The sequence below is a fragment of the Meriones unguiculatus genome, chromosome 4 (genome assembly GCF_030254825.1).
Source record: "Meriones unguiculatus strain TT.TT164.6M chromosome 4, Bangor_MerUng_6.1, whole genome shotgun sequence".
In the NCBI taxonomy this organism is placed as follows: domain Eukaryota; kingdom Metazoa; phylum Chordata; class Mammalia; order Rodentia; family Muridae; genus Meriones; species Meriones unguiculatus.
Window position 1 is genome coordinate 93,958,314 of NC_083352.1, and position 21,755 is coordinate 93,980,068.

Here is a 21,755-nt window from a genome sequence, read left to right on the forward strand (position 1 = left end):
AACCTTTCATTTACATTTTTAATATCTCGTTCTCCCTACTCCACCCAAAACCCTTCCAATACCCCAAGTAGGAGAGAGAAAGGGTTAGTGGGAGAGGGGGCGTAGTTCTCTTAGTGGCTTCCTGCTGGTTAGGGTCCTCGGTTTCTTTGGAGCCAGTCCAATCCTTGTTTCAGGAGATCTCCAACTTCTTGTCTCACTGCATTAACAGCAACAAGAGCCGAATGGGGAAAGCGGAAGCAGCGGAAGCAGCGGAAGCAGCGGAAGCAGCGGAAGCAGCGGAAGCAGCGGAAGCAGCGGAAGCAGCGGAAGCAGCGGAAGCAGCGGAAGCCGCCTTCTTTCTCAGAGCTACTTTACACTCCCGGGCCGTGGCATTTATTCTCTCTCCAGAGTCCTTAGATTTAAATATCTGCAGCTGGCAAAGAGCTCCTCTAAGAGCCCACATGAGGCAAATAGTCTGTTGCTGTGGACCTTCTGAATCAGTCCCATACCCTACATCTGGGATTAAAACAAAAACATGTTTATAGCCACAACAATTTGTGTGTGTGTGTGTGTGTTCGTGTTCTGATCCCCCTTGGGCTGAAGTTATAGGGAGTTGAGGGTGCTGGGAGATAGTACAAGCTCTTACTCGCTAAGCCCTGTTTTTGTTTTGTTTTTTATTTGATTTGGGGTCTATGTGGACTAAGCAGGCAGCAAACTCATGGGCTCAAAAAATCCTCCTCCTGCCTCAGTCTCAAGAGTAGGACCTGAGACTGTAAGTGTTTGTCCCTCTGCCTGGCCTCAGGAATTAGCTGTTAAAGTCCAGAGTGGAAAGGTCTTGTGGTGGAATCTATGTGCCCTTGTGGCAAGAAAGCATGCCCATTTAATCCTTGGCAAAGCTATCAGGGCTGGAGTGGTGGTGCACCCCTTGTAACTCCATTTTCTCAGGAGACCAAGGCAGGACCAGGCTGAAGCAGGAGGAGTCCAAGTTTAAGGCCAGCCTGGGCTACATTACAAGATCCTGTTTCAAAACAGCAATTTAGAGGTCAGGTGTGGAGTCACATGCCTTTAACCGCAGCACTCAGGAGGCAAAGACAGGCTGATCTCTAAAGTTCAAGGTCAGCTGGTCTACCCAGCCAGTTCCGGGACAGTCAGCACTACACAGAGAAATCCTGTCTTGTGGGGAAGGGCAACAACAGTAACAACATATTAACAATTTTAAAAGGTCTGGGTTACAACTTAGCTTTTGCCAGGCTCTGGGTCCAAGCCCCAGTATAATAATATAATTAAAATGCATTGGGCAGGACAGGGCTAAGAGCAGGGATGGCTCTTCCAGAGGGACTGGAGTTTGGTTCCTGTTTGATGTCAGGTGTCCCCCGTCCCTACCTTCTGCAGGGTGTGGCGGTATACCCAAACCCAGTACCCTCAACTCTCCGGCCCCTCCCCTTCACCATACAAGAGACTTTCTGTCTCCCTGCTCTCTTCGTTCTTTCTGTATCTCTTCTCCTTCTCCACCTCTCTCTCCTCTCTCTCCAGAGCACTTTTCTCCCTCACGGCAGCCGAGAGCTGCTTCCAATAAACCCGTGTTTATATATAGCTCCATCTAGCAATTAGCGCATTCCATCATTTCAATCAGTTTCCAGCACTCACATCAGGCAGATCCCAACCGCCTGTAACTCCAGCTTCCGAGACCACAGCGGCCTCTGACACACACACACATAAATAAGCCTTAGAAACAACAGCAAAAGATACACTTACAATATGTATTTCAAGAAGCTTAAAAAACACACAGGAAACAACAAAGTAACGAAAGCTAGTTCTTGCTAGTCTAAACTGGAATAATAAATGTGTTGTTTCAGCTGGACATAACGCACCCACTTGCCAGCTCTTGAGAGGTTGAGGCAGGAGGATCCGGGATTTGAGGCCAATACAAAGCTACTTAACCAGTTTCAATTGAAAAAACAAAACAAACAAAAAAGTAAAGTGATCTAGTTTTCTTTGGTTGCTATGTCAAACACTGTGACCAAAGACAAAACTGGGGAGGGATTTCTTTCAGCTTACACTTTGAAATCCATCACAGAGAGAAGCCAAGGCAGGAACCTGAGGCAGAAGCCAAGGAACGGTGAGGCTTGGCTTTTCCCAGGTTCACTGCCTAGAGCTGGCCCCGCCCACAGGGGCTGACCCGCCCACACCCGTCAGCAATCAAGAAAACGCGCTGCAAAAGTGCCCACGTGCCATAGGATAGAGGCAATTCCACATTTGAAATTCCCTCTTCTCAGGTTTCAGGTGTATGAGGTTGACAACCGAGAGACGGAGGAGAAGGGGAACAGAGATAAAACAAGAAATTCCCGTGCTTTCTGGACCTGGAGCCAACAGACAAGCTCAGTTACAAGCGTGGTCGCCAGGTGGCGCTCTCATCGCTGAGTGGACTTTGGCTCCCTCAGCCAAGGCCATCTAAGAGGTAACCATCCAGCCAAGAGGCATGAAACTCCAAAGAATTTTCGAGGTTACTGCTCAGCCAATAGCCGCTGCGGTCCAGAGAAGTCAGGACGGGCTAAGAGTTACTAAACATCTCATTCAAGGTCACAGCTCTTAGGAAAAAAACGGAGACTCCACACCCGGCTCTGGGCTCTGATAGCCTAAAATGTATCGCACAGCTAGGGACACAAAGCAGGAATTCCTCTGGTTAATTCAGGAAAACCCCTCCCGTCCGTAAATACTGGAGACAGTGACTTTTGTGCAGTGTAAGCCGTGAGGAGTAGAGGCATTCACCCCCAAACCCAGATTCGTTTGCCCCCAACCACTGCTTTCTTAAAATAGCCCCCCTCAGGTCTTAATTGATTCCTTCCAAAGGATGGGAGTCTGTTCCTTTTATTTTATTTTTTAATTGCTAGGACCAACTACTTGAAAGAAGCAATTTATTTTTTATTTAATTTATTTATTATGTAGTTAGTTAGTTAGTTGGTTTCGAGACAGAGTTTCTCTGTGTAGCCCTGGCTGTCCTGGAACTCACTCTTTAGACCAGGCTGGCCTTGAACTCAGAGATTTCAACTTGCTGTTTTGAAAACTAAGTGTGGTCTCAAGCCACAGCTTGAGTGTGGAGATCAGAGGACAGCTTGCAAGAGTCGGTTTGCTGCCTCGATCTTGGGGACCTGGGGTTGAGCCACAGGCTGTTCGGCGTAGCTTCAGGTCTTCTTGTCTCCAACCCCTCTTGGCGCCATGTTTATTGCTGTTACTCTGCCAACTGCTTTTTGCACTTAACATATGTGGGTCTTCGTCACACCATCCTTCGTGAGTGTGATGGCGCTTTGTGAAAACTGCTTGCTTTTCCACAGTGGAGCTTCCTCGCCATGCCTCATGCTTCCCTCAGTGGACCTGTATGCTGCTCCCTCTCATTCCCCCATGGTAGAAGAGCAGCATAGACCGGTGCTGCTGCAGCCTTCTGGGGCTTTGTGGAGAGGAGGACAAAACAAACAAACAAGCAAACAAGCAACTTGGTCTCTCCTAGTTTCTCACAATACAATCACATCTGAGGCTGAACCCCACACCCGCCTCTAACTCATGGTTGCCAATTCTGATATTACCTGCACACGGCGATCCCCCACAGCTTCTTCTGACTTAGCTGCCACCAAAGTGGAGGACCCCCGAGGGATCACTGACCCTTAGAAGCAGAGACACTCGAGGCAAGGCAGGTGGGAATTTGTGCAGAACTCCGTGCGGTCCCTAAGTACCTGAGGTCAGCTTGCCTCTGCCCCTCTGAACCCTGCTGTTTGTTTTTTGAGATGCCTCCCTGTACACACAATTACCCTCCACCTTTCTCTCCTCTGTAGGGAGCTGAGGGTGAGAGTCCTCACCTGCCCGTCAGGAGCCTAGGGTCGGCTTCTTCCCTTTGGGCATCCAGACGCCGCTGTGTACAGGTGCTGGAAGCAGGGTGGAGGAAAGAGGCGGGTCTGCAGGACCCTTCTTCGGCAGTGAGTGGGGTGGACTAGGATCGCTGTCTCTCCGACAGCTTTTATAGTGTTTCAGCCCTTTCAGCGACACAGCTCTCTGGGGGACTAAGGGCCAGCTAAACCTTGAGGAAGAGGGTAGGCGTTTTGGGGTGAGTGAGTCATTGGCTGGGGTGATATGCTGAGAATATGTGTGCTAGGCTGCGTGACTGCCTTGAGGATGGAGATGGTGCCCGGGGCATTCGGGCAGAGAACAGGGAGGGAGCTATCTCTACTCCTGCCAGTCTCAAGGTTGAGATTTTTAGGGCTTGAACACGTCTGGACCTCACTCCAGCTCCAGCTCCAGCTCCATGCGGTTTTCCCCAGCTGCACACCCCGTGTGCCTCAGACACGTCCTCTCACATTCCTGGGTTTCTCTGGGGACTTGCCTCCATCCTAAATTTACCCGGCCAGGCAACTCAATAATAAAACAAAAGCAAAAACAAAAAATACCCACCACTCTGAGAGCCCAACGAGTTCAGGAATTATGTTTCAGAAAGTGGGACAAAGGCCAAATGTCTATTTCACAACCTGGCATGGGCAGCTTCTCAGATGAGGGCTAGGTACAGGCAAGCATGTCTGAAGGTTGCGTTGATCCTGCCAAATTGCCTCCTAAAAAGGATGTTACTCCAGCAGCCACGTGCAAGCTGAGCCCCAGTCTTTCCCCACACCCCAGGAAGTGCCACGTGTTTCAGTGATGAGGTTTAAAAGGCTGCCGCTGGCCAGGGATGTATCTGGACACGGAGAGTGCTTGCTTAGCCTGGGCAACATCCTGCTTTCCATCCTCAGCACTGCATAAGCCAGGTGCAATGGGCACCTGTGACCCCAGCGCTTTGCAGGTGAGGTAGGAGGATCTGAAAGACAGGTTCATCTTGGCTACAAAGCAAGTTCAAAGCTGACCTGGGAGACATGAGACCACAAGAAGTTTCAATTAGTTGGTTAATTAAGTGCAGCGACAGAGACAGAATCCAGGCCATGACAGATGCCGGGCACGTCCTGTACCACTGAACTACCCCCAGGACTAGACTGGAAGGTTTTTTGTTTTGTTTATTTGTTTGTTTGTTTGTTTGTTTGAGACAGGGACTCCCTGCCTAGCTATGGCTGTTTATGGAGCTCACTCTGTAGACCAGGTTGGCCTTGAACTCACAGAGAGCTGCTTGCCTCTGCTGCCTAAGTGCTAGGATTATAGGCATGAGCCACTAGGCTTGGCTCTGTGAGGTCTCTTAACTTCTCTTTGAATGGAGAGGGGAGGCAGAGAAAGAGAAATAAGCAGTTTGAGAGACCACACCTCATTTGCCGTTAACACTGACATTAGAGCCCAAGCTTTACATAAAGCGATATACCCGCTGTTCTCCAGGAGGCCCCTACCTGCAGCGAGACATGCCTAACTGACTCTCAGGAGAATCAAAGATTTTACTTTTAGTGTGTGTGTGCCTGTGTGAGTGTAGGTGCTCTGGAAGGCCGGAACAGAGCAGGGTGTCAGGCCTCCTGGGGCTGGAGTTCCAGGTGGCTTTTAGTTACCTGATGTGAGTGCTGGGTCCTCTAGAAAAGCAGGGTACACTCCTCGTCACTTCCCAGGTCCCCCCAAAGAGGAGTAAGTGGAAAATTTCCCTCTCTCTGCTACAACCCTCCTCCCACTGTGAAACGTGGGAACAGACCCCTCCCCACGTCACCAAATACTTGCGTCTAAAGCAGTGGTTCTCAACCCATGGGTCGAAACCCCTCGGGGGTCACATACCAGATTTCCTGCATGTCAGGTACTGACATTACGACTCATAGAAGTCACAAGATTACAGGTATGAAATAGCAACGAAATAACTGTATGGTTGGGGGTCACCACAACATGAGGAATGGTATTGAAGGGCACAGCGTTAGGAAGGTTGAGAACCACTGGACTCCAAAGCAAACTCGTGGCCACGAATGAGCCCATCTCACTGCCGAGCAGGAGAACAAGAGCAAAAATCTATCCCTTTATAATCATATGTGTCTGGGCAGTGGTGGCACGTGCCTTTGATCCCAGCACTCGGGAGGCAGAGGCAGGCGGACAGAGTTTGAGGCCAGCCTGGTCTACAGAGTGAGTTTCAGGACAGCCAGGGCTACACAGAGAAACTCGGTCTCAAAACAAACAGAAATGAAAATAAATAAATAACCGAATGAATAATCACAGGTGTCCACTGAGGACTTTGTCGCTGCTGCTGGGATCTGCCTTGGCACTTGGTTTCCCAGTGTCTCTGTTTACTCACCTTGAACATCTGGATGGATATTAAGTTCAGTGTCTCCTCACCCGTCCAAACCAGTCCGAGAGGTCACGGTAAATCCAAGGTTGCTGTGTTTCGATAATTTGATAATTGAGGATTAATTTCTGGATGACACAGAATGTTCTAGTAAACTCGAAAGGCTTTGATATGCAGGGCTGAAGTCTGTTTTAATTAAGTGACTGACACCGTATGCAATTTCTATCAGCTATGCACCTGTGCGAGGTGTTCCCCAATGCGGCATGAACGTTTGCCGAGTCAGTCAATGAGAGGGATGTCCGAAATGGTGTGCGCATGGCTCATATCCCACAATGCCGTAAGGGCGGGCAAACAGCTAGACATGGTCAGCGTTTTAGCCAGCGACCGAGCCCGGTGCTCTGTATCTGTAATCACAGCCATCAGGAGGCTGAGGCAGGAGGATGGCGAGTTCTGGGTCAGCCTAAGCTAGACAGCCAGACTCTACCTCTCAAAAATTCCAACACAGCAAGATGGCTCAGGGTAAAGGCTGCCAAGCCTGATGATCTTCATTGGATCCCAGGCCCCACATGGCAAGACCACAGAACCAACTCCATCAGGTTGGCCGCTGGTCACCTGCTCCCCACCCCACATAAATAAGTAAATCAACGGAACTTAAAAAACCCAAAGAAGCCAGGAATGGTGGCACACACCTTTTAAGTCATATTCTTAAGAGACAGAACCCGATTGAGCTTTGTGAGTTCCAGGTCAGCCTGGTCTACTCAGTGAGCTACAGGCTAGCCAACACTACACAGTGAGGCCTTGTCTTAAAAAGAAAAAAAAAAAAGTGAGCATGGTGTTGCATGCCTTTAGTCCCAGCATTCAGGGAGGCAGAGGCAGGCGGATCTCTGTGAGTTCGAGTACAGGACAGACAAGGCTACACAGAGAAATCCTGTCTCAAAAAGAAAAAAATGAAAACAATTTAAAAAAAATTACCAAGAAGAGTGACAAGCAGGTGGCTGGGGCTGGCCACATAACTCAGTCTACAAGAGTTTCGGGGTGTTAGGATATAGAAACCTTCCCTCTGTGGAGTTACTGTCCAGGATGTAGCCAGGCTGCAAGCTGTACTGGTCCCCTTCTCCCCTTGCTGTGCGACAATCACTGAAAACTTTGAGTCTTAAGACAACACAGATTTGTCACCACCGAGTGACTCAGTCGTTTGGTCATAATAGTAATGGATTCTCTGTTGAGCAGGGGCCTCCCAAGAGGATGTCTAAGGCAGCGTTTCTCAACCTGTGGGTCGAGTCTCCTTTGGGGTTGAATAACTCTTTTACAGGGGTTGCCTGAGACGACCATTAGAAAACATAGACATTTACATCATGATTCATAACAGTAGTAAAATTACAGTTATGAAGTAGCAACAAAAATAATTTTATGGTTGGGGATCACCACAATATGAGGAGCTGTATTAAAGGGTTGCAGCATTAGGAAGGCTGAGGGCCACTGGTCTAAGGGGTCAACTGAGGCTGGGGACTGAGCTCAGGACAGAACTGAGCTGGGTGTCTGAACAGCCAACACAAGATCAGGAGTTCTAGGCCAGCCTGCATAGCCTGTTTAAGGCCAGCCTGGGGCACACAAGATCCTGTCTCAAAAAGAAATACACACATTTCCTGAGTCTTTTCAAGGAATTTTTTAAAAGGTGCCAGTGAGAGTATGGGGTGTGTTTTCAGCAGCTTTGAGATTATTAAGGACACACATAGGCAGGCGCGCGTGCACGCACGCACACGCACGCACACACACGCACACACACGCACGCGCGCGCACACACACACACAGTGGTATTTTTACAATTTTTTTTTTTTTTTTGCAGTGTATATAGCCCAGGCTAGACTTGGAATCAGGCTTCTCCTACTGGAGATTTGTAAGAGCTAGTGTTACAGGTCTAGTCTTCGTCAACTGGTTCAAAGCACATTGTTCTTCATAAGTACATGTATCTATGTGTGCACACGTGTGCAGTACCCATGCAGGCCAAAAGAGGCCACCAGACTATCTACATACAGGTGGTTGTGAGCTATCTGTCATGGGTGCTGAGAACCAAACCCAGCACAAGGACCTTGTTTCACTCAGATTCCCAACACTGTAACAGGTACCTGGGGAAATCACGGAGGAAATGCGTGCCAGGGCTCACAGGTTTGTATGTGAGTGCCTATGTGAGTGCCTATTGTCTACCCGCCTCATTGCCCTTGGGGCTTGTGGGAGGAGGTTCACGTAGCCTTAAGCACGTGGTGGAACAAAACCACATCCCCCGTGGTCAGAAGAGAGCACAAGAGAACAGGGTCTGCAGTGTGCCTCAAGGACACTCTCCCCCATTACCTAAGACCTGCCAGCAGGCCCTACCTCCCAGACTTAACCTTTAACACGCGGGTCTTTGGGGGACTCTTGTCAGAACTCTCAAAATTTACATATTAGAAAGTTTTCAAAATAAGAGTCCTCAAAGAGGGTATGGTGGATAACAGGGACCGTTGTCAGGTGACAGGATTCAGAATGGCTTATGGGTCAAACCTCTGGGTGTGTTTGTGAAGGGGTTTCTCCACTGGGTAAGTTGAGGCCGGAAGACCCACACTGCTGGGTGGGAGGCGCTGGGCCGTGGGTTGGGGTCCTGCACTGTATAAAAAGAAGGAAGTGAGCCGAGCACCAGCGTGTGTGTGTGTGTGTGTGTGTGTGTCTGGTTTTTGACCGCAGGCGCAGCGCGGCTGGGCACTCCTTGGCACCTTCCCTGTCACGCTGGCCTGCTTCCTCAAACCGAGAGCGCGCCCAGGTAAAGCCTCTCTTCTTCACGCTGCGGTTCTCGGGCGTTTTGCCGCAGCGTGAGAGACGTAACTAAGAGGGGGAAATGCAGGCGTGCATGCATGTCCATGGGGATAGTGTATGTTCATGAGTTTCCTTTTTCGAACATTTTTACTTATTTTCAAATCTTTCTCCTGTTCAGGAAGGGGAGGAGCCTTGTGAAGCCAGAGATCTTCCTACCCCCTCCAGGAGGCCCTGTTAGGAGCGGCTTATTTAGGACGGTCTCCTCTGGGTCATTATGGCTTCTCTGTTCAAAATATGAAGGGTGTGTGTGTGTGTGTGTGTATTTAGTGGGTAAAGGCATTTGCCAAGCCTGACCACCCAGCTCCATCCCTGGCACCACATGGTACAATAGAAAGAGAGACCCACCCGACTCTCACAATTTTCCTCTGAGCTCTATACTTAGACCTGAGGCAAGCATATTCAATACTGCGCACCGGTATACACACACAGTTGACAAAGAAATGAAAATAAGTCAGTGATAGCCAGGCCGCGGTGGTGCACACCATTAATCCCAGCACTCAGGAGGCAGAGGCAGCGGATCGTTGTGAATTCCAGGCTAGCCTGGACTACAGAGTGAGTTCCAGGACAGCCAGGGCTGCACAGAAAAACACCGTCTTGAAAACAACAACAGAAATAAACCTCAACAAACAAATCAGTGATCATGTCGTCCCCGGAGAATTAGAGCATTCCCTGTATTCCATTAGCCACACAGTGTAAAAACTCGGAGGATGGATGGCAATCAATCCTCATCAGATCTGCTTCCTTCTAGAGGCCCAGGTCCATCTGCAAAGCTGGCACTGGTCCAGCTTTGCTTACCCTCCCTCAGTATGGTCTTGTCAATCCCGCTTTCCATTTCTGTCTTGTAGGACCCGTGGGATGACCTGGGGGCCACCCCGAAAATATCCACATTCTGAGGCTATCGATTGGCCAGCTGATTTCCGCTCTGTCTTCTAAAGTTGTCCGCAGAACTTGTTCTGGCCTGGGAAAAGCACTGTATCTACGCGCTCAGCTGTTGCAGCTTGCAAACCACGGTCAAGATGGGGCACGTAGACTATTGACATTCCCTCACAGAAGGAGGTGGGGTTGTCGGTTAAGGCCTCACCTGAGATCTAGCCTCGTCCTCCCAGCCATCCTTATGCAGTTCTGCCCTATTTTGCAGGCACACTGGCTGAAGGGTTAATTGTACAGAGGTTCCAGTGTGGGCATTTATGGGGCGATAGGGAGACCGTCATCCATGCCCGGAGCAGAACTTGCAGTGCAGTTGCTTTGGAGTCACCCACAGACTCATTGGTTTCCAGAGCTTGAAAGTCGTTGGTTGACGTTTAAAAAAACCTTTAAACCAACAACAAAAGATAACGCAGAGAAGAAATCGGGATCAAAAAGAAATGCAAGGGGAAACGCATAGTCTTATCTCTAAGAATTGCGAAATGGAGCAAAACGTCCTCCAAATGCAAAGCAGGAGCCGCAAGATTAATTGACACCATAACCTTCACTCTCAGGCCTGCAGGCGCCGCGCGGAAAGCTTTGCAGTGACCCTGGCGCTCGGACCGCCCAGGTCCTGATCAGCCAATCAGAGGACGAGGGGGCGCGGCCTGACCTGCGATTGGTCAAGCGGCGGCGGTATACTGCGCAAGCGTCCTGGCTTCGCGGCCCTCGGGACTCAGCGCGCGTGGCCTCTTTCGTGCAGTCGCCATGCCCGCCGACATCAGCCAGTGGGCCGGGCCGCTGAGCCTGCAGGAGGTGGACGAGCGGCCCCAGCACGCGCTGCGTGTCGTCTACGCCGGGGTGGAGGTGGACGAGCTGGGCAAAGTGCTGACGCCCACCCAGGTAGGGCGCAGGCCTCGTGGCGAGGGAGGCCCGGGGGCGGTGGGGCGGAGCAGGCCGTGCACCCCCGGCCTCCTGCTTTTGCAGTCCCAGCTGCACGGCGGGAGCCCCACCCGACAGCCGGGGACCTCTTATGTAACCTTTCTTAACGGTCCAGAGCTTGCAGTCAGCCCTAGGGAGCGGCCTGCACTTTGAAGGGCTCCAGGGCCAGCGCCTTCCCGTTACCTAGTTTGCTTTTGCGCGTGGGGGTGGGGCCGACGCTCCAGAGCGGCTCCAAGCTCGGAGAAACTGGGTCTGACCGCCCCCGTTGGTTATTTAGAGCGCAGGGTTTGGGATGGTGACATGCGAGTTTTCCACCGGATGGACTGTCCAGTCTCCATTGTCTCAAACTTTGTACGTGTCCTTGGGCGCTCTCATTTTCGGAAGGCAGGTCACACCTCAGCTGGCCCCAAGTGGCCCCGTGGCCACCACATTCAAAGTCATGGTGGCTCAGGACCTCAGTAAGGTTGTGTGGGGGTTGGGGGACCTGCTGCCACCGCTGGACTCCTGTCCCACCACTTTCTGTTAATAACGTGAGAAGTGTTGTTAAGGCTGGTGTGTGTGTGTGTGTGTGTGTGTGTGTGTGTCACATACAGGGTCTCACTGTGTAGCTCCGTCTGGCCTGGGATGGAACTCACAGGGACCCACCTGCTTCTGCCTCCCAAGTGCTGGGATAAAAGGAGTGCGTCACATCTGGCTTCTTCTGCCTTTTCTGAGATTTGTTTTGTTTTTATTTTATGTGTCAGTGTGTGGACATGTGTGAGTGAGAGCAGGGAGCTGTGGAGGTCAAAAGAGGCATCAGATCCCCGGGAGCTGGAGTTGCTGGCAGTTGAGAGGAACCCCCCCCAACACTCACACACAGGGGTGCTGGGAATGTGTGCCCTTTGCAGGAGCTCTTAGTGGCTGAGCCGTCTCTCCAAGCTGCAGGCCTTTAGTAGAGGCCCTTACTCAGGACCGTCCACGCACCTGCTGTTGCAAACTATAGTAGAAAACATGGGTGAAAATGCAAGAAACTGTTTCTGTCTCCTTAGTAAAGAGAAAATTCTCATGTTTTACCTTTTAGGAGTACAAGGTGGCAAAGTGTTGAGTTTTGAGAGCATTTCTGAATTTTTAACCCACAACTGGTGCCTTCCTACAGGTTAAGAATAGGCCCAGCAGCATTTCATGGGATGGCCTGGATCCAGGGAAACTCTACACCCTGGTCCTCACAGACCCGGATGCTCCTAGCAGGAAGGACCCCAAATTCAGGTAAGTGAGAAAAGATGGGGAGGGGGCAGTCATCCAGATGTGACAGACCTGGTGGGAGTCCCTTGCTAGATAGGAACTCACAGACCCCCCCCTGGGGTTGCAGCGTTGTGTGTAGTGCCGGGGAGGAAGTGGGAAGGGGCTCAGGCATGAAGGGGAAAGACCCCCTCCTCCAGCCACATCCTCAGCCTTATAAACAGGGCCCTCTTGCCACACAGCCTCTCACTTATTCCAGCTTTCCTACTGTATCATCTGCCCATCGTAGTCCAGCATGGAGGGTACCCTTGGTGCACACCTGCCATCTGGTGTTCACAGTCCCTTGTTCCCCCCCCCCCCCCCCGCAGGGAGTGGCATCATTTTCTGGTGGTCAACATGAAGGGTAATGACATCAGCAGTGGCACGGTCCTCTCGGATTATGTGGGCTCTGGGCCTCCCAGTGGCACAGGTCGGTAAAGGCTGCTTTTGGGGGAAGGGTGGGAGGGCAGTCTGAGTGTTGGGCTGGCCTAGGGGGGCTGCCACAGGCTCTGTTTATTTCCAGGCCTTCCTCTAAGGGAGATGGAGACGGAAGCCTGCTTTCTTTCTCCTTCGGGCAGGTCCTTTCCAATGCGGTCAGCCTGTAGCTAGCACTCTGGTTCTGATGGGGTGGGCCCTCTGTGGAGCCGCTTCTTGGACTCGTGGAGAGATGTGTCTATATATGATTTTTGGTGGTCCTGAAAAATCAAAGCCAGGGCCTCAGACACTTTAGGCAAGCTGTTTGTCACTGGGCCTGTCAAGGGCTGTGGGCCTTTAATAGGCAGGAGCACAGAGAGCAATCAGGGCTGTAGGAAGCTCACAGTGGGTGTCTGGGGGTTGTATGTGAGGCCAACCGAGTTGAGCCCCCTCTCTTCTCTGTCTGATCTCTGCTTTGTGTGATCTTGGGAGTTTCTGATCCTGTAAACAGGAAGTAAACACTATTTTCATACTCATGCCAAAGATCGAGTATAACTCTCCTTCTCTCCACAAGATGTGGTTGGGTACTTTGAAAAGATTTGGAACACCATAGTAAGCCACACTGAATACAACACACACTCTTGTCACTGTGTTTACAATGGAAAGTGAGACAGTCCGTGAGAGGTAACGCCACCACTGAAATCTTCAAGCCACACCAGCACTCCCTGGAGCTGGTGGGGGACAGTTAACGCATGTTGCCTGTTACACCGTGTTCCCGTTCACTGGAACAAGGCCACGATGATGATGGCTCATGCATGGCAGAATGCAGATTACCTCGCACTGTTCTGCCCTGAGGATGGACTGGGATAATGAGTACCCCGGAAGAAGGACCGTGTTGCTCCTTGCTCATGTGGTGTCCATAGGCCCAGAGCTTCCAGGTGGTTTAAAGGCCTCTTGAAGGTTCATAAACAGGAGAGTCAAGAGACAGCCCTCCTGGGGACTCTGAGGTTCTCCAGGGCACCGACAGAAGCAGGTGATTTAATTAGAGGCAGGAGACACTGGGGAGTAACGAGATTCTCTGGAGTCGGAGCTGCGCTCTGCTTGAATAAAACCCCAGCAGCTCTCAGGTGCTGGGAAGGGTTAGCGGGCATGATGAACTGGTGGCCTGGAAGGTTTCAGGCAGACAATCTGAGGCACCCATGTCTGGACACCCTGGGAAGACAGAGGTTCTTCCTGTCATCCCGAAGGTCTCGAGGGGCCTTGTTCCTGTCACTGCCCTGTGGTTCAGCATTTTCTGAAATGTACCTCCATGGCTCGCTTTGGCCACCAGTTTCCTATGGGCGTGGGTAGGTCCTTGGTGTGAGAGTCTTCCAGTTCTGGCTTGGTTAATTAGTATTCCCTGTCACGGCGTGCTGCACGGTTCAGCATCCTCTTGGGCTGTGGCCAGGATGTGGGTGTTATGAATAGAGCCACTGTGTGCCATCTGATTGTTCTAGGCAGGAGTTTCCACTGCTCTTGGGCAGATGTCCTAGGTCTAGGCATTGCTCTAGAGTTCTCCAAAATGGATGTCTTAGACTTCGATTAGCCTGTGTAAGGTTTTTATGAGTCCATGTGTAATCCTTGCAGCTCTCTGAAGCTTTTGTGGTGGGTGTGGCTTCCTTGTCTAGCCCTTGGATGGATGATGACCACTTCTGTCTTTATATTTAAATAACTTTTCAAAAAGTGGTCATTGTAAATTGCACTCACCACGGATCCTGTGTGGAGAGGGAATGTGAAATTTTAAAGTCATTTCTTTTGAGAGAAACTTGTTTTGGATGCTCCCCCAAGCCACCTCCTCCCCTTCATTGTAAAATGTTGGGTCACAGGATGAAGTGGGTTTTTTAGTTGAGGTTTTTTGTTTTGTTTTTTTAAACATTCCTCGATGTAAATTTGTACTATTTAACTGACTACTGGTGTAAAATCTTGTCATGTGTATAAAAATTTAAAAAGATCCCAAATTAAAAAAAAAAAAAGAAAAAAGTGGTTATAACCGTAGGACTTGACGTAGTTTCACGTAGCCTCGGGCCGCCCCGAGCTTGCGTTGTTCTTGAGCCAAGTGCTGTGTCACAGGTGTGCACCGCTATACTCTCTTCTCACGTTGCGCTGCGCAGAAAACCAGCCTGAGGTTTGGTGCATCTTAGGCAAGAGTCTGGGGTGCGTCCCCGCCTCCAGATTTCCTGTCTGGGTGATGCTCGCCCCTCCCTGCATCCCCGCCTCCAGGTTTACTGTCTGGGTGATGCTTGCCTCTCCCTGCAGGCCTGCACCGCTACGTCTGGCTGGTGTACGAGCAGGACAAGCCCCTGAGCTGTGACGAGCCGGTCCTCAGCAACAGGTCTGGAGACCACCGCGGCAAGTTCAAGGTGGCGGCCTTCCGCAAGAAGTACCACCTGGGCGCCCCGGTGGCGGGCACGTGTTACCAGGCAGAGTGGGATGACTACGTGCCCAAGCTCTACGAGCAGCTGTCTGGGAAGTAGGGGCGCTGCAGAGGCCAGCGGTCCCGGGCAGCCCCGCAGTATTGTCAAGCTGTGCAAAGCATGCCGTTTCTCCCCCTTCCTTCCCAGCCCTCCCAGGGAGTCCTGAGCCTGCTAGGATAGAGGTTTAGGGTGAGTCTTCTTGCTGCCCATCCTTAGATTCTAGATAGTCCCATCCCAGCCTGTGTTCTGTTAGGCTCCATCCGGGGGTGTTTAGGATTCTGATGGAGTCCTTATAGTGTTGATTTAGAAAGAGCAACTCTGGAAAAGAAGATTTCTGCCAGGACCAGGGCCACAGGGAGAGGGCCGGGGCTTGTGTTGTCTGTAAGTGCTTTAACAGGGAGACTCGGTCCAGAACCAGGCACAGTGGCGTCCTTTGAAGTGTTTTTTAGGGTCCTGTTCCCCGACTGAGACAACCCAACCCTCCCATCTCAGCTAAGCTCTGATAGTTCAGCTTGGTCTGGTGGCTGCACGGGTGTTGATGTCCTGTAGCTCTAAAGGACAGGGCTACCGTGCGGAGGTGTGGCCGTGGAGCGAGAGCCTGCTAAGCTCGTTGCTTTTCAGTGCTGTGAGCAAAAGTCACTGGCGTTGCTGGGTGTGTTAATCTTGTTCGTCGTCAAATAAAAATAAAGGCATTGGAATCAGACATTCAGGTATTTTCCTTATTGTGTCTGGGCTTTATACAGGGGCAGAGTCAAAACCAGCTGAGCTAAGTGATGTGATCTGCTGGCCACAGGGAGGGTCCTGCCATCCGCTCCCTCCAGATGCTTATAAAGGGCAGTGGGAGAAATGCTCAAGAGTCAGATGTGGCACACGCCTTTGGTCCCAGCGCTTGGGAGGCAAAGGCAGGTGAATCTGTGAGTTCTAGGCCAGCCTGGTCTACATAGGGAGATCCTGTCTCAAAACAAGAACAACAACAAAACCATACTCCCAGGCTTCAGGCCAACCTGGGAATGGTGGATTGGGCCTGTAATCCCAGCAGCTGGGGCGGAGGCAGGATTGTGTGAATTTGAGGTCAGTTTGAGCTATGTAAAAAATAATAATAAAAATAAAGGCCAGGGAGGTGACTCAGCAGGAAAAAGCACTCGTCACCAACTCTCATGTCCAGGGCCCGGGTGGTGGAAAGAGTAAAGTTGGAATCTTACTTGCACCATGGTACATGGATGCCCAAATGGGATTTTAAAGAAATTGTGAAAGAAAGCTAGGCTTGCTTCAGGCCAGGAAACAAGTCCTTTCTGGCCAAGGAGGGACATCGTTGCTGTGTTTGTGCCCTTGAGACAGACCTGACCCATAGAAGGGTTTGCTGGTTTATAGTTGAGGGAAGGTACAGCTGGATGGCCCGTGCTTTGGGGGTGGGATTGCCTGGCAAATGGGCTCAAATTCTGGCAAGACAGGACAGGGAGCTGAAGAGCCAAAAGAAAAAAACGCCTTGATGGCAATTCCTGGCTCGGATTTTCTTCAAGAAGAAACAAAATACATGTTATCTTTTTATCCTTCAGATAAGAGGAAGTCTCAGATGGAAGGAGAGGAGGACCTCCCCTATCGGTGGACTTGGAGAGGGGCATGGGAGGAGATGAGGGAGGGAGGGGCTACAGCTGGGATACAAAGTGAATAAACTGTAATTAATATAAAAAATAAATTTAAAAAATGTAAAAAAAGAAAAGAGGAAGTCTTGCTATGAACACTGATAAACACTGTTAGGCATGACGCCCTAGAGCTGGAGTTAAGGGGGTTGTGAGCGATTCCTCACATAGTGTGGGGAACTGAGAGGTTGGGTCCTCTGCACAAACAGTGTGCGCTCCTAACTACTGAGCCCCCTGTCTAGCCTGTTCTATCATCTGTTGTCGATACCTAGTGTATGCATACACGTGTGTGCACACGGACACGAGCTAGAGCACACTTGAAAGTACAGTTTGTGGGCGGTGCTTAATCTTCCACTTGTGGGTCCTGGGGATCAAGCTCAAATTGCTAGGTTTGGCAGCAAGCTCCTTTGTCCACTGAGCCATCTCACCTGCCCTAGGCACTTAGTTCCCAAACGTACTACTTTATGTGGTAGTTAAGGTGTTGTAGTTGACATTTTAAAAAAAGATTTGTTTATTATGGATAGAATGTTCTGCCAGCATGTGTGGGCCAGAAGAAGTCATCAGATCTTACTACAGATGGTTGTGAGCCACCATGAGGTTGCTGGGAATTGAACTCGGGACCTCTGGCAGAACAGCCAGTGCTCTTAACCCCTGAGCCATCTCTCCAGCCCTGTAGCTGACATTTTGAATAAGTACTTTATTTTACAGATGTTCATAGCACTGTGCAATTTCCATTTATTTGTTCCTATAAATAGTACTTCAGCAAACACGCTTCGTACGTGTAAGAAGTCCTTGGCAGGTTTTGTAGGGGGGTATTTCCTAGTATCGCAACAGTTAGGTGCAAACTGCCCCCAGGAAGACGGTCAGTGGCCAGTGAGGCCCGTCTCCACGCTGAGGCCAGTTTTATTGAACTTCAAACATATTTTGTTTTCTGTTTTTCAAGACAGGGTTTCTCTGTGTAGCCTTGCCTATCCTGGACTTAATTTTTAGACCAGGCTGGCCTCGAACTCACAGAGATCAGCCTGCCTCTGCCTCCCCAAGTGCTGGGATTGAGGGGTGCAACTACGCCCAGCTGAACTTCATACACTTTGACTTGATAGTTACATGTATTTAAAATCATGTACTGTTTTTTTCCTCTTTTATACTATTTTTCATGTGTTTTTCTCTCACTAATTGCAAGATGTTAGATTTTTTTAAAAAGTGATAATCAGGGTGAGGTAGGAACCTTGTCTAAACAGGTGTAGTCGAGGGCCAGCAAGATGGATTAGTGAATAAGGTCACTGCCACCAAATTTGATGACCTGAATTTTATCCCAGGGACCCACATGGCGGCGGAAGGGAAGAACTGACTGTCCAGAGTTGTCCTCTGAGCCCCATGTATGAAGCGTGGCACATGTGGCTGTGCACATACACACAAACTAAATGTAATAAACAGGGGCTGGAGATGGCTCAGAGGTTAAGAGCGCTGCTGTTCTGCCAGAGGTCCTGAGTTCAAGCCCCAGCACGCACGTGGCAGCGCACAATCGAGTGCCTTCTTCTGGTCTACAGGCGTATATGCAGATAAAGCACCGGTATATATAACAAATATATCTTACAAAATAAAGAAGCCAGGTGGTGGGGGTGGTGGCGGCACGGGCCTTTAGTCCAGCGCTCAGGAGGCAGAGGCAGTGGATTTCTGTGAATTTGAGGTCTACAGAGCGAGCTCCAGGACAGCCAAGGTACACAGAGAAACCCTTTCGGGAAAAACAGAACAACAGAAATGTAATAACTGATTAAACTGGACCTGATTGACATGCAAGAGCAAAGTCCAGAGGTTCTGGGCTGCTCCCTTGTCTCCAGCCTTCCCAAGACCGTAGTCTAAGGCTGTGGAGTAAGCACAAGAGTGTTAGTGACAAAGCACTGAGGCAGCTTGTGGGAGGAAGGGTCTATCGTGGCTCACAGTTTGAAGAGCTCGAAGTGGCTGTCCTCCACAGTCAGGAAGCAAGAATGCTCAGGCCAGGAGCTCAAGCCGCAGCATGAAGCCACCGCAGTCAGGAAGGGTCTCCCCATCTCACCCTCACCCACAGAGACATGCCCAGAGACTTGTCTCTTCTCTGATTATTCTAGATCCATGCTAATAATTAATACAGCCTAGGGGCTCACGGCCCAGTATTGCTTAAAATTTTATCCTGTTGTTTTTGTGTGTGTCTTGTGTGCATGCATAGCCACAGCATGCGTGCGGGCAGTGGATGACTTGGAGTTGATTCTCTCCATTTGTTTAGCTATTAAACTCAGCACACCAGGTTGGCACAGCAAGCTCCTTTGTTGCTGAGCCATCTCATTGGCTCACAGTTGGCCCAAAGCCCAGTATTTCTAAGGTTGGAATCCTGGGATGTGCTGGTCACTCTGACCTCATGTAGAAGGGAACGTGTGCCATGCCAAGCCCTCCGGAATTCGGGAAGCCACCTCTCATAAACAGAGACCATATCTCAAAAGCTGGGGTAATAACTCGTCAATATTTAAACCCAACAGCACAGGGTCGAAGCCTGTCTTGACATTGGTTCGGTCAGCAGCCTCAGACTTGATTGGAGAAATCCCTGAGCAATTTACAGATCCATGGGGCCCGGGAGCCTTTTGTAATCTGATTGCCACAAGCTGTCAAGAGGCTCTCATTCAGCTCCTCTCTTCCAAGACTGCTTTCTGGTTCCTTGAACTTGCCAGGCACCTTCCAGAGCTGGCCCTTCACACACACACTGTCATTTTCCCAAAGCCCTCTCTGCTGAAGCTCTGATGACCCTCACAGCACCTTATCTGAATGGGCTAATTCCTGTGGCTCTGTGGCCGTGTTTCCATTGCCATTTAAAGATGTGTGTGCTTATAGGCTCTCTTTCTCTGCCTGTCTCTCTATCTCTGTCTCTCTCTCTTTTCCTTCCTCTCCCTCCCTCTCTGTCTCCCTCTCTGTCAGGGTGCTATGACTCCCAAGGTGGCCTGAAACCTCTCATCTCCCAGCCCTACTCCTCAGGTGCTGGGATTACAGGTCACCTGACTGATAAGCAGTTGTTACCAGCACCATAGTGAATAGCTATATATGTGTGTATAATTTATTTAAATGTAACGTTTAAAAGATGGCACCCTTCATGAAGTCAAGAACTGAGAATGCTGGGTGGAGGTGTGACTCCATGAATTCCCTCCCCCCACCCAGCACTACAGGAAACAAAACAAAACAAAACAGACAGCCAAACAATAAGAGACTGAAGAGTCCAGCTGGGGTACAGTGGTGCACGCCTCTAATCCCAGCACTTGGGAGGCAGAAGCAAGCACATTTCTGTGAGTTCAAGGCCAGCCTGTTCTACAAAGAGAATCCAGGACAGCCAAGGCTACACAGAGAAGCCCTGTCTCGAGAAGACAACAACAACAACAAAAACCAACGAACAAACAAAAAAACCTGAAGTCCCCAGTAGGGGCAGTTACCTCACGTGTAATGAAGTCTCCTGGATGATTGTCAAGTGCATGTTAGGTTTCAGGACTTTTGTTATTCGTTTTCTCTCTTTGCTTTGAGACGGAGTCTTACTGTGCAGGCCCGCAGAGCAGACCAGCTTTTCCTACATGTACTTCCGTATCCCTAGGCGTTTCTACCAGTCATTTACCATAACCACTAGCTAACTGGGTTTCTTCCAGCCCTGCGATCATCTCCATTTGAAAGCTCATACTCACCTGTTTCAGGCACATTAGCACATCTCAGGCATCTGGGATGGGCACGTGTAATGCACTCAATAAACAGCCTCAATAATTTCCGGTCAAGGATTACCAGCTATGCCTTATCTATATTCCCGACAAACACAGTAAAAAAAACAAACAAACATTTATTTTGTATGAACATGCCATGGTGGGTGTGTAGAGGTCAGAGGACAACTTGTAGGAGTGGGTTTTTGCCTTTCATCATGTGGATTCCAGGGTTTGAACTCAGGTTGGCAGTAAGCACCTACCTATGGAACCATCTTGGCAGCCCATAAACCTGTTTTTATAGTCCTTTAAAACTCACGGACATTTGCTGCATGCTGGAAGGGAGCACGCCTGCTCTCTGCCATGGTCCTATGTTTCTTTTTTTTTATATGAAAGATGTTTATTAGATGGAGAGAGAGAGAGAGAGAGAGACAGAAGGGAGAGCAGGACATGATGGGAGGAAGAGAGGGAAAAGAAAGAGGGGGAAAGAAAGGGGAGACCGACCGTCAAGAGGGCAAGATGGGGAGCAAGAGGCAAGAGAGAAGAGAAGGCAAGAGCAAGAGCCCTATGTTTCTTTTAATTGGGTTGTTTTCTGCTGGGGATGGAACCTAGAGCCATGTCCCCTGCCTTTACACATCCTTCTGGCTGCCATCCTAGATCCTGCCATTTCTTCTTCTCATTCAGGTACACAAAGGTGATGAAGATACGTCTGGTCCCCCCTCCTGGCACCTCTGTTCTGGACCATCACAGACAGAATCAAGAAGGTGATTAGATAAAATGCCATCTATTACCCTCATGGGTTTGAAGTGTTTTCACAAGCCACCTGGCCACTGTCACTATAGAGAGAAAAGGATGGGGAGACCAGGTGGGAGGGCCTGTATAACTGTAGACCGACTCTCCTTCTGGGTTGTGAGTTCTGAAATCAGATCTCAAACAAGACCCCACATTGCTGCTAGCCACCACCTGAGCTTTTCATCTGTCAGATGTTAGGGTGGCATTCCTTGACATGGTAAGCAGAAGCACGTGACACATGCTATTTCTTTTCTTTTTTTTTTTTTTTTAAGATTTGTTTATTTTATTATGTGCCTGTGTGCACACATGCACACCAGAAGAGGGCACCAGATTTCAATATAGACGGTTGTGAGCCATCATAGGGTTGCTGGGAATTGAACTCAGGACCTCTGCAAGAGCAAGCAGTGCTCTTAACCTCTGAGCCATCCCTCCAGCCCCCGATTTGCTCATCTTTACTATGACAAATACCTGAGACAGTCAACGTAAGAGAGGAAAAGTTTCTTTGGCTCATGGTTTCACTCATGGTTGCCTGACCCTGTTGCTCTGTGCCTGTGGGGACATGGAGACGGAGAAGGTCTATTTGTCCATGGCAACCAGGAAGGGAAAAGGA

At 50.0% G+C, this 21,755-nt stretch overlaps 1 protein-coding gene and 1 long non-coding RNA gene across 3 annotated transcripts; one reads left to right on the plus strand and one right to left on the minus strand.

The window, feature by feature from the left end:
* On the minus strand, nucleotides 1-10,584 carry LOC132653703 (uncharacterized). The gene is made up of 4 exons (XR_009591503.1): nucleotides 10,125-10,584; nucleotides 6,206-6,288; nucleotides 3,561-4,862; nucleotides 1-196 (listed from the first exon to the last, which is right to left on the minus strand). It is a non-coding gene; the product is annotated as an uncharacterized LOC132653703 (long non-coding RNA).
* Nucleotides 10,585-10,648: 64 nt separating this feature from the next.
* Nucleotides 10,649-15,715, plus strand: Pebp1 (phosphatidylethanolamine binding protein 1). 2 transcript variants are annotated; one of them, XM_021642817.2, is made up of 4 exons: nucleotides 10,649-10,849; nucleotides 12,024-12,133; nucleotides 12,475-12,575; nucleotides 14,855-15,715. In XM_021642817.2, the coding sequence occupies exons 1-4, from the start codon at nucleotides 10,715-10,717 to the stop codon at nucleotides 15,070-15,072; spliced, it is 564 nt and encodes a 187-aa protein (XP_021498492.1). In that variant the 5' UTR covers nucleotides 10,649-10,714; the 3' UTR covers nucleotides 15,073-15,715. The 2 variants fall into 2 exon arrangements, with proteins under 2 accessions (XP_021498492.1, XP_060238516.1); XM_060382533.1 differs by lacking the exon at nucleotides 10,649-10,849 and adding an exon at nucleotides 10,972-11,239.
* The last annotated feature ends 6,040 nt before the right edge of the window (nucleotides 15,716-21,755 follow it).

Coding starts and splice junctions, on each gene's coding strand:
- Pebp1 (XM_021642817.2), top strand. CDS start 10,715: ATGCCCGCCGACATCAGCCAGTGGGCCGGGCCGCTGAGCCTGCAGGAG. Junction 10,850..12,023: donor AAGTGCTGACGCCCACCCAG/GTAGGGCGCAGG, acceptor GCCTTCCTACAG/GTTAAGAATAGGCCCAGCAG. Junction 12,576..14,854: donor TGGGCCTCCCAGTGGCACAG/GTCGGTAAAGGC, acceptor CTCTCCCTGCAG/GCCTGCACCGCTACGTCTGG.